This window comes from Anomaloglossus baeobatrachus, chromosome 1, assembly GCF_048569485.1.
Source record: "Anomaloglossus baeobatrachus isolate aAnoBae1 chromosome 1, aAnoBae1.hap1, whole genome shotgun sequence".
Taxonomy (NCBI): Eukaryota; Metazoa; Chordata; class Amphibia; order Anura; family Aromobatidae; genus Anomaloglossus; species Anomaloglossus baeobatrachus.
Genome location: NC_134353.1, coordinates 158,187,336 through 158,199,474, shown reverse-complemented (window position 1 = coordinate 158,199,474; position 12,139 = coordinate 158,187,336). Strand labels below are relative to the sequence as shown.

General features: G+C 43.1%; 1 protein-coding gene across 16 annotated transcripts in view; it reads left to right on the top strand.

Annotated features, from left to right (window-relative positions):
• Positions 1–12,139, top strand: part of TENM3 (teneurin transmembrane protein 3) — a 1,857,795-nt gene that overhangs the window by 874,235 nt on the left and 971,421 nt on the right. For 14 of the 16 annotated variants that reach the window (XM_075347170.1, XM_075347173.1, XM_075347163.1 and 11 more), the window contains exon 5: positions 1,064–1,171. The exons of the other annotated variants lie outside the window; for them this stretch is intronic. In XM_075347170.1, coding sequence (XP_075203285.1) covers positions 1,064–1,171 — 108 coding nt within the window. The remainder of the gene's footprint in view (positions 1–1,063; positions 1,172–12,139) is intronic. 16 annotated transcript variants of the gene reach the window in all.

Sequence of the window (12,139 nt, the reverse complement as noted above, 5' to 3'; positions counted from 1 at the left end):
GTACATATATATAATTTAGGGTATAATATCCCTCTCACAGATTCCACTTAAGAATGTAAAGGACTTTAGACATTCTTGTGATGTATGCATTTTACACAAAATTTTGTTAAATAGTTCTCATAATTCTCTTTTTCCCCTCAGTTACCTAAATACCAGAACCAAATCAGTATTTAAATTTGCCTATGGCAGCAGAGGGATTTTATTTCCCGGATTTCCTTTATATAATTATTCCTGATATACCTAGTAGACATGATCGTCTGCTGATAAAAGAGACTAGAAAATGCAGAGATATTGCTGGTTTAGCTGGGAGCACGAATAACTGTCCAAATGTTTTGCCTAAAGCCCAGAAGCAATTAGGAAACATCCTGACAACAAATCCAGACAGACTCATTACTCATGATTTACAAATACTTTCCTGAGGACTGAAAAACACGTTTCGGACGTGTGTTTGGAAGCCTGAGGGCATAACTGGGGCACGCAACATTTCTCTAAATTAAATGGTAAGTGGTTGGTTTTAGAACAGACAGATATGCAAGAAATTTAATAGGTTCCACAGTGTGCAGATTTACACCCATTTGGGGCATTTTGGATATGATAACAATATTAATTATTCTCTTTTTGACAATCAGTTTTGGATGTCAGAGAAGGTTTTCGATAAGAGAGTACACTTTTCCCTAAGTTGAGGTGCTGTAATTTATCCTAAAACTCTTTGCCTTGGGTTAGTGCCAATTATAAATATTATAATTACCTATGGACCCGGTATTGGGTGTAAGACAAAATATAGAAATAATGATGGTTTAAACTGACACTGAGGTTTAATCTGAATAGGAGCTAAATTCAGAGCATCGGCATTGACATTGTATGTTACAAATAATATCCTAAGCTTGATGACCCCTTATATTCCGTCATGCCTCAAACTTACTGTTTTCCACCTGACCCTTATTTTTCCTATTGATGGTTTCAACCTACCTAGCATATGCGATGGCCAGGCACCTTCTTGCTACTTTATTTCATGAGCAGTATAACTACTGGTGACCACAGCTATTGTTTCTGTTATATATAGACAGCGTGGTCACAATACAAGAAGTCATTGACAGCTGGGCAGAAGGAGGCCATCAGAACATGCAGAAGGGAGGATATGAGTGGAAAACGCACAACAACATGTTGCAAGGTATTTTATTGTTTTTATATTGCAGAAAAATGATTTATCAGGAGATAGTAGGCTTTAATGTACAAATCCAGAATAGTGTATTGGCTACAGATATGATACATTTGTCTTCGCCAACTGTGCATGAGTTTATAACTTTAAAGGGGTGGTCCAACAGCTAAAATGTATTTTCTACCTCTCTTTACCTCCTAACCACTTTTGTAATTCTCTTTATTATACAATTCCCTACACTTCTCCCTATCTATCTACTCCCTAAAGGTGTTTTTTCTACTTCACTTCTATTGATCTTTCATTTGAGAGGGTGACATCACAGGAGGCTGAGGCTGTAGTCACTCTTTGCAGCTTCTGGAATAGGAGATCACAAGGTGACAACGCTGCAGATACTTACCAGTTTCTTGCATCATTGCCCCTTGAGGAGGTCTTGGATCCCTGATTATGGGTGATGGATGCTGTGGCTGGGCCAAGTGAAGCACTGGCATGCTATTCAGGTTTCTGTGGCCGCTTTCATTGCTTATGTGAAGACATTGATGGGAGGGGGTGTTAGATTCAGTGAGTGACACCAGCGCTGTCCACAGCCTCTAGCACCCCCCCTTATTTGAAAAGTTATCAGGGGAGTGGTGTTCTGGGTCTTAATGCCTCTAGCACCACTCTCAAATAAAACATTATATAGGGGTGGTGCTAAAAGTAGTGAGTGACACCAGTGCCACCTCCTGATGATGCTTCATTTGTGGATGGTGCCAGTGGCTGTGGGACAGTGCTGATGTTACTCACTGTATCCACCCCCCCCCCCTGCTAACATCTTTCACACAAGCAATCGAAGCAGCTGCAGAGAGATGAGGAACATGCCGGTGCTGCACTAACCCTGGACACAGTGTCCATCACACATCATCCAGGATCCAGGACATCCTCAGGGGGGAGACAATGCAAGTAATTAGTGATAATCTGCAGCACTACCCCCTCATGATGTGATGTTCCACAAGTAGTGATAGACACTGTGGGGAGTGACTGCAGCTCCAGCCTCCTGTGACGTCACCTTGTAGACTGCTCTCAAACAAAGGTCACAGGGAGTGTGATAAAAAAAACAACACATTTAGCGATTAGATAGAGATGGGAGAAGAGTAGGGAATTGTATAGTAAAGATAATTACAAAAGTGGTTAGGGAGTAAACATTGATAGAAAATTAATTTCAGGTGTCGGACCACCCCTTTAAGAAGTTAGCCACTTGTAGAAATTTAATTGAAGAAAAGGACTTTAGGAAGGAGGAACAATAACTCCAACATGACTTATTGTCTAACTAGGCTCAGGTGAGGTGTTTCTGTTGTTTGTCTGCATGCTATGAGTGAAAGGAAATCAGAAGTCAGGAATTACCTGGCACAATACAATATGGCAAAAGAGACAGCCTATAATCTCAACGAGCATGAAGGCTTAAAGATGGAAATTAAAAAAAAAAACATTAAAAACACATAATTCCTGAGTAAACTACATGTAAGACTGTACACCATGAGGTGCCCATCATCCATTGGTGACCTTTGTTGGCCAAATCTGACACTCGGTTAATTCAGTCTGTATGCTCCCATGCCTGAACGAGAAATGGAATGAATGACATCTATATAACTAAGCCTAACATATGGCTACAGATACCTTGATTGATTTAAATATTTTTCTGCTAAAAATAACAAAAAATATGTAACTATATATGATGAAGATGGGCCTTTTCTTTTAGCCATCTCATCCTTAATTTCTTAATTGGGGGATGTATTTTGGATTGTGTGTTATTCATATATTTTAAGCCAAAAAAAGGAATGCTTTTCATATAGAGGAGAGCAGCAAAACGTTTCTGTAAAGAATTTTCCTATTTTTAATCGGTTAGATGGTTTCCTCAGGGGTAGTTGAAGGTGAGTTGTAGTGGGTTGCAGTGGACTATGTCTGTTTCATACACTTTGTCCACATGTCTAGCATAGGGGCTGTGTAGTAATGGCAAAATTATTTAGGGGCAAGAATAGCCTTTGCACATGGGACGGAGACTCGTAGCTCACATCCTTGGTGCTCGTAAACCAGTGATCTCCAGCTATGATAAATCTGCAACACTCAGCCTATATTTGACATGACATGTGGTGCAATAAATTCACAGAAATTGACCTGCAGTTTAACTTTTAATTCTGAAAAATGCACATGCTGCTGATTTCACTCTTTGCAATATCTTCTGCAAATGTTCAGCAAGTTACTAGAAAAATATGCAAGTAGTTGTCACTGCTTTTTACCAAATTGACATCTCATATGGATGGCTCCTAAAAGTATTAAGGGGGCTTTACACACAATGACATAGCTAACGAGATGTCGTTGGGGTCACGGAATTTGTGACGCACATCCGGCCTCGTTAGCAATGTTGTTGCGTGTGACACGTACGAGCGACCGCTAACGATTAAAAATACTCACCTAATCGTTGATCGTTGACACGTCGTTCAAATCCCAAATATCGTTGATGGTGCAGGATAATAATAATAATAATTTTATTCATTTATATAGCGCTATTAATTCCACAGCGCTTTACATACATTGGCAATACTGTCCCCATTGGGGCTCACAATCTAGAGTCCCTATCTGTATGTCTTTGGAGTGTGGGAGGAAACCGGAGTACCCGGAGGAAAACCACGCAAACATGAGGAGAGCATATAAACTCCTTGCAGATAGTGTCCTTGGTGGGATTTGAACCCAGGACCTCAGCGCTGCAAGACTGCAGTGCTAACCACTGAGCCACCGTGATGCAGGTTGTTCGTCATTCCTGAGGCAGCACACATCACTACGTGTGACACCCCATGAACGATGAACAACATCGTACCTGCGTCCTCCGGCAACGAGGTGGGCGTGAATTTCATTCGGCTGCTCTCCACCCCTCTGCTTCTATTGGACGCCTGCTGTGTGACGTCGCTGTGATGCCGCACGAACCACCCCCTTAGAAAAGAAGCAGTTTGATGGCCACAGCGACGTTGTTAGGCAGGTAAGTTTGTGTGACAGGTACTAGCAATATTGTGCGCCACAGGCAGCGATTTGCCCGTGATGCACAAACAACGGGGGTGGGTGCTTTCACGAGCAACATCACTAGCGATGTCGCTGCATGTAAAGCTGCCTTTACAGCTAGAATTACATGACGGCAGTTTGGTAAATGCTCTCTAGTTGGTTGCTGAGTATTAGACAAGTGTTTCTTAACTCCAGTCCTCTAGCCTCCTAAACAGATCATAATTTAAGGATAGCCTATAAAGAGAATACCTGCGACTGGAGCACTGACAGCAATTACATCATCTGTGAAGTAGTAAGGAAATCCAGAAAACATGACCTGTTGAGGGTATTGAGGAGTGTAGTTAAAGAACACTGTGTAAGACCACTGAGAGAAACATGCAATATCCAAAAATCCCTATGAATACTTACCCAACATTTCTCCTAACTAGAGATGAGCGGACACATGGAAGTTCGGTCCAGTGGCTTCATCTGGACTTTAGATAAAGTTCGGTTTGGGACCCAGACTTGACCTGATTCCCATTGGAAGTCATTACTTGGGCAGCTCAGGTCTCCGCCTGCATGCAACAAGTCATAAATTGAACACTTCCAGGGGTGGGTGGGTAAGGTTTTTCCAATTTTTTTTTTTTGCTGCACATTACATCCGATCACATTGTTGTTACTCATAACGTGAGCTGTTGAAACACTGAAAGCATCTTGCACTGGGCTGAGCACCGAGTGTACCCGAGCACAGTGATGCTCACTTAAGTGGTTTCCATACGTAAAGCACCCGAACTCTGAATTAAAAGTCTTTTTTTTTGTAGTCTACGCTTGGTACGAACGCCAAACAACGAACCTCCGATTCGCTCACTTCTACTCCTAACTCCGAATTCCAGAATGAAATTAACTTTAGTCCTCCTGGCAGCCTCAGACTTTCAGTTGTAGGGGTGGTGCCGTAGCGGCATCAGTCACCTTCCTGCATAGTGAGAGACAGCTGTAATTGCACCCCTGGGACTGACTGACAGCCTGCTCAGCATTACAGTACAATGAGGCACACACATCTTTAACTAATTTGTACACCTATTGGTTGTTCATACACCAAAGAAAGCAAAGCTACCCCAGCTATCAACAGGAGAAGTTTGGTCCTCAGGAGTCTTACATTCTTTCCCCTAAACCATTCTCATTTCTCTCGTCACCTTCAAAGAGTCACTACAGCGTCAAATTGCAAAACAATTACACATTTGTGTCAAATGGGGCTTGGCCAAAATATGAAAAACTTTTATGCCCTTAAAAAATACTCCTATTAATGCTTTTGACTTGGGTTTTCCAATTTTTTTCATTGTTGGGTTAAGTATATTTGGAAGGGAGGGTGTGATCCAAATCCAAAAATGTTGAAATCATTCATATTGTCACTGTTTATCACAGTCCTTTATATTAAATTCTGTCCTTATTATTGTCCAATATCTATACAGTAGTATTATCTTTCTATTCAACAAAGAAACAAAGGGAAATTGCAGATTGTACAGTATGAAGTTGCCAAGAGATTTCAATGATCATGGATGAATTGCATCAGTTAGCTTTTTCCTTCCGCGAACGAGCCTTATGATAAAAGGGTTAGCGCCTAATAAGAAAGGTGTAAATCACATGTAGGCCCTTACGTTTCCAGTTTGCTGCCTTTCCAATGTGTTGTCAAACAGCTGTTAACAGGTTACGCTATAGAGGAGTATGAGAGACGCTCTGTAACGTGAGCTGGCCAGCTGTAAAAATGAGAAGTGAAGTCAGATAATTAGAGGAAAAGACATGTACTTAATGTACATTTTCTCCGAGTGTATATGTCATCCCTCCCGGCTTTAGGAAGCTGGCCTTTAAATGTTCTTTGAGCCGGGATTTTTTTTTCTTGATTGAACACAATTCGCTCTTATTATCTAGCTCTGCATTATTCTGCAGCCATTTGGGCTTTTTTTAAATCCCTTTGCTGCCACAGAAGTAGAAAGGCCAGAGCGTTCTGAAGCCATGTGACAAAGTAGGGGTTTGGGCAATCAGCATTAATTATGGGCTAAGTTGTGGTAAAATGACAGGTCTGAAGTAAAATATTACAAAGATGCCGTAAGCTTGAATTCTTTCTATTGAGTCAGCCATTCAGGGTCAAGTGGAATAAAGAAGCTCTCCGCCACTCCCTTTCCTGAAATGAAAAGGCTGCATTAGTCTGTGAGACAGCAATCACTGGACGTGTTTTTGTTTAAAAAACGAAATGCAGTTTCAGTTCCAAATCACGTGGCCCTGCCAATAGCTCCTACGGGGATCGGAGGAAGTCTGCTCTCAAGCCCATAAAATTAAAGCAATTTCAGTGCAACTAATTGTATATCAATAAATCAAAGCCTGTAGGCCTGTCTGTATTACTGTAGCATTTTATATTTTATGGTTGTGCTCTGGTAGGTATCTCCGATACCAGTTTGTGCGAGAGCCAGACATAGTCATAGTACTTTAAAGTCGATGCCAGATGTTGCAGATTGATATTTGGGAATATTAAGCACATAGACATTTAGATACAATGATATACAAATGAATTACATTTTGACTACACAATGCAAAAAATGTACTTAATAAGTATAAATGTTTTCCTCATTGTATACATCAAGCTTATTTTTTTTAGCAATGAATAAATCCATTCCTTCTACAATTTTTGGATCAAGCAAGAAGAAATGTAGAGGTAATGGGCAAGTATTGGCTTAATAAAATTGAAAATTTAATGGATGAGTAGGCAGGAGTCCCAGTGGGGTTAACACAGGTCCTGCATTGGCTGCAATGTGGAAGAGTGTATGGGGGAAAGCCCGGGTATGACTTTATGCACAGCTGTACAGGCCACCAAGGCTTCAACCCAAAACACCTGTACAGCTGCACATAAGGTCATACCCGGGCTTTCCCCAATACACTCTACCACATTGTCAGTCATCGAAGGACCTTTTAACCCCACTGGGACTCCTGCCTACTCAGCCATTTAATTACCATAGCCAGACCTTAATCTTTCTCTAACTCTCGCCTTTTGGAATCTCTGAACATCTTACACTGGTAGTGCACTTAAAGGGGTACTCTACTTTCCATAACCTGAACTGAGTCACATATAGCGTCCAGTGCTCATATCTGACCTCTGCCAGAACCAATACCAGCTGATCATTGGAGTTTCGGGTGTTAAACCAACCATGATCTGATATTGATTACCTATCCTAAACGTAGTTCTGTAAGCTGGGCACGCACTTTAGAAAGCTGAATTATCCCATTTGCCATACACATGCAGACTCAGCTTAGATGAGCATACATGTGTTCTCAATGTGGAGCAAGGCAGTGCCAGATATCTCTTCCGCCAACTGATCTCCTCTGAGAATTGGAAGATTAATTATATGAGGAGCCAATAACCCAAACCTTCTTCCTCCAACATCTGCAATAGCTGTAGAGGTGCTAGTGATGTATGGGGAGGCTCCCATGCCCATTAGATGGTTATCAGGACCCGACAAAGCCCATTAAAGTAATTCACTAAGATGATACTTGGCCAACAGGCAAATGCAGTAAAAGAAATGGAAACAACAGTAAACAGAATATCTTTTTTGACAAAGCCATCAAAATACGATATCTATTTTTATACACCTGTGACCTGACAGATTGCTTTTTTCACATGGGTAAAAATATATACTAAATAAGCATTTCCAAATACCAAAAATTCCAAAAAAACACTGTTCTTAAATCTATCTACCATTTCATTTCCATATAAAAACACACATTTTTATAGCATTCTTAAAAATAATAACGCTCCATTGTGATTGGCTGTGTGATTGGTTTCTCTGGGCAACAAAGACAATTTTTCATAGACTGCATCATACATATCTATATGAAATTGCATCTATCTAATTCAATGGAGCTAGGCTGCAATTCCAGACACAACACATGGATACATGTGATGATTAGTGATGAGCGATCATGCTCGGCACAACTCAATTCTTGATTGAGCATCAGGGTGTTTGAGATGCTCTGTGCTTGATCGAGTATCGTGGGTGCTTGACATGCTACACTTCTCACCAGAGAGAGAGTATTTTTAGGTCTTCTGGAATGATGCTCAAGTTTCCCTTTGACTTCCTTATGCTCGGTACTCAAGGCGAGCCCTTCTGAGCATCCAACCTACTCAATTCGAGCACCAAGCACTAGATCATTTTAGTGCTCGCTCATCACTAGTGCTGATATTTTGATATTTCTGTAAGAAAACCAGCCATGTTTTTCTAATTCTTGCCAACCCACGACTGAGGTGTAGTGTAGCATATGTAGCATGTCAGCCGTGGAAATCAAATATGCAGCAGAACCTTTGATCATCTCAACAAATAGTAGCTGACGTTAGTTTGTAAAAGAGCAGAATATAGAAAAACAAGACAAAACTATAGAATTATCAACCGAAACAAGAATTAATTATTAAAATTACACTAAGAACACTTTCATCAATTAAACAATAGGAAGGTCACAGATTCCAAGTTATTAGTAAACGTGTTTACAACAAATGAAGTGTTATTGTGCTGTCCTTGAGTGCGCAGCCTTCAAAATCGATTTCTATAAATCCGAAGTTCTCCGTTCTGCAGTTGTCAGTCAGGTAGGGTGGGTGTAGATTGAATACACTTGGATGCAAAAGCTATATCATTTTATTATGGATTCATAAAATTCTATTCTTAAAATCAGGATTATATGGTTATTCTTTTTAGAAAAAAATAGCACGGCAATAAGTTCATGTAGAGTGTGAATGTTTTTATTGTTGCAGCGCCATTTTATGCGGCGCGCATGTGTCTCCTTATCTGCTGCGTACATGAACAAGGTCAGATGACCAAAACATAGGCCATTTCTTGTACAGTATTTTGCTGCTGCACTATTAAAAACATTCACACTTTGCACAAACTTAGTGCTGTGGTATTTTTTCTAAAAACTTCATATTTTGTACCACTGAGCACTACAATTACGACCATTAAGTGCCCACCATTTGCCTTCTATATGCTCATACTGACATGAACATTTTAAAGTACACCAGTTTTATCAGGTCTAGGATATCTAATTAATAATGCATGCAGTTTGTAATATGTAATCTGGTCGCTGGAACATCGCTACATGGTAGCTGGTGAGCTGTTAATCAGGCAGATCTCCACAGTGATCAGAGATCAGCCATCAGTCATCAGTGACCTGTGTAACAACGGCTCCCTGCTTACTCAGAACAGGTGCTCGCTGGTCTCCCGCTGTCAAACACGCCGATGCGTGCTGCACAGCGGGAGACCAACGAGTAAAAACTAGTCCTGATCCTTTTGTCACGATCAGCGACCTCGCAGCAGGGGCCCGCTGACTGCTGCTTTTCACACACAGCGAGATCGCTAGCAAGGTCGCTGATACATCATAAAACCTGTGATGTTTCAGCGATCTCACTAGCGATCTCACTGTGTGTGACGGGGCTTTACAGATATCATCTCACAGTTCTGTCTATCTCTCAATTTTCTCACATTGAGTGCAATGGTGGGAGACCTTGAAGTGTTTGTAATGATACATAACTTATCTCAGCTACAGTATATCTTTACAAAGGAGCTGTAGAGTTCTGTATTATTAGAAACACTTCCAGATCTCATCTCACAGTTCTGTCTAGCTCTCAATTTCCCCCACATTGAAAGCAATGAAGTGAGATCTTGAAGTGTTTGTAATGATACATAACATATATCAGCTACAGTATATCTCTAAAGAGCAGCTGTAGCATTATGTATCATTAGAAACACTTCCAGATTTCCTCTCAGTTCTGTCTAGCTCTCAATTCCCCCCACATTGAGTGTAATGAGGTGAGATCTTGAAGTGTTTGTAATGATACAAAACTTATCTCAGTTACAGTATATGTGACGCCCTGGACCCCAGGGGTCACGTTACACTAACAACACACACACACACACACCCCTCCCCCGGCCAGGTACACCAATCAATCAAAATCCTTGTTGCCACCCTCCAGGCTTGATGTCCACACCAGGTGGGGCGGAGCCAGGTGGTTGACCCCACCCACCAAGGAGTTCACAGGCCTGGAGGCGGGAATAGACAGCAGATAGATGGTAGTAGTCAGTGGAAGTGAGAAGAGTAAAGTCTGTGTGTGTCTGGGTCGGAGCCCAGGCACAATCAGCAAGGTCGGCAGACAGTGGTGGCCGTCTGCAGGAGTTGGTGGAGGTCAGCGGAACCGTAGGACCGGTGTCGGACGATGGCCCGCCGGTACCGAACCGGGGAGCAGATTGAAGCCAAGCACCAAGGCAGGGTACTCAGACCCCGACTAGGCTCGGAAGCCGCCGTAAAGGTCAAATTCTCTGATTGCGGTCTGGACCTCAGGGGTTCATTCCCAACCAAGTCCCGTTAGAAGGCAACAGCCCAACCCGTCTGGATAAAAGCCACTGCCAAGGGCCAGAGATCCAAGGGCCAGCGCCTGCGGGCAAAACGGGCTCTCCCGACACGTACACGCCGGGGAGCGGACTACCCGTGGGAAGCCATAGGAGTCAAAATCACATACAGGTGCAGGAAACGAACAGCCACCATCAACCTGTCTGGGGAGAGTGAAAACACCGCAGCCGACTGTGGGCCCCATCCATCCAGCCGTTTGGTTTATCAGAGACTAAGTCCTTCTGTGTCGGAGTGAGTACAACAAAGCCATCCGGCACCGCGCTGCATCGCAACCTTGCACCCGCGCCCACGCTGCCTCCTCGCATCCAGCCCCTGCACCTGCACCTATACCTTCCCTCCCCAACCGGTGCCCCGGGACCAACAGCCCCTACCCTCAGAGGGGCCAACACCTCAGCTGCTTTCCGCCATCGCTCCCGGGAACCCCCGTCACCAGCAGCGATGGTGCCCAACCATCACCACAACCCCGTGGGTGGCGTCACGACCGACATCCCACCACAAACCTCCCCTTTTCACTCGTGGGCGAGGAGGCGCTGCTCGAGCCCCCGGGTCCAGCCCCGTGCTCGAGCCACCGAGGAGCAGCAGCACCGGACCCAACCGCCAGCGATTCCCAGGCGAGCGGCGTTCCCAACCCCTCTGCCCGCGACAACTTGGCGTCACGAACAGGATCCTACCCATCTACTTACCAGTAGAAGTGCGCCTTGCAGTCCCCGCCGGCGGTGTCCGGCCAAAAAATTTGAAAGTCCGTCATTTTGGGCGCGAAGAGTTCCCGCTCAAGTTGTCTTCCCCGAGCAGGGAAGGCGCGAAAAGTGAAGCCCCGCCCCCAAGAGAAGGAGGTGCTGGAGAGAACTAAGGGGGGCGGGTGAAGGCCTGACTCATGTAACCAAAGGGATAAAGGGCAGGGATGCCAGGACTCTGCCAAACCCTCCACCCGCGACATATATCTCTACAGAGCAGTTGTAGAGTTATGTAGCATTAGAAACACTTCCAGATCTCATCTCACAGTTCTGTCAGCTCTCAACTTCCTCCACACTAAGTGCAATGAAGTGAGATCAGGAAGTCTTTGTAATCATACATAACTCAGCTGTACACAGTAGCTGCAATGTGACAAGGGGGCAAGTTCTTTTCTCCCCACCATGATGCTCCCTACTGATGATGTCAACTTCATACAGGGGAAAAAAATCCCTAGAGACCAATCTCTGGTAATGACCAATTGTACTATGACATCATTTTTATCCTAAACTTTACAAGCTAACATCTCCACAATGGAGAGGAGAAATAAAAAAAAAGGACATTTTTCTTAATTTTGCAGTCACCATTTCATGATGTGGCCAGTTTAGCATGTACTAATGACAGGTCATCTTTAGGCAGCATACTTCCCTGAGAGCAGGCAATATTTTGGTGATAAATAGTCCTCAATTCAACTTTACCATAACATGTTGGTAGAAATGGAGAATCATTCCACGTTAATTTAAGCACCAAAACGTTTGAAGCACACATTTTCAAAGCAGACCACATCCATATTGAATAGATGTA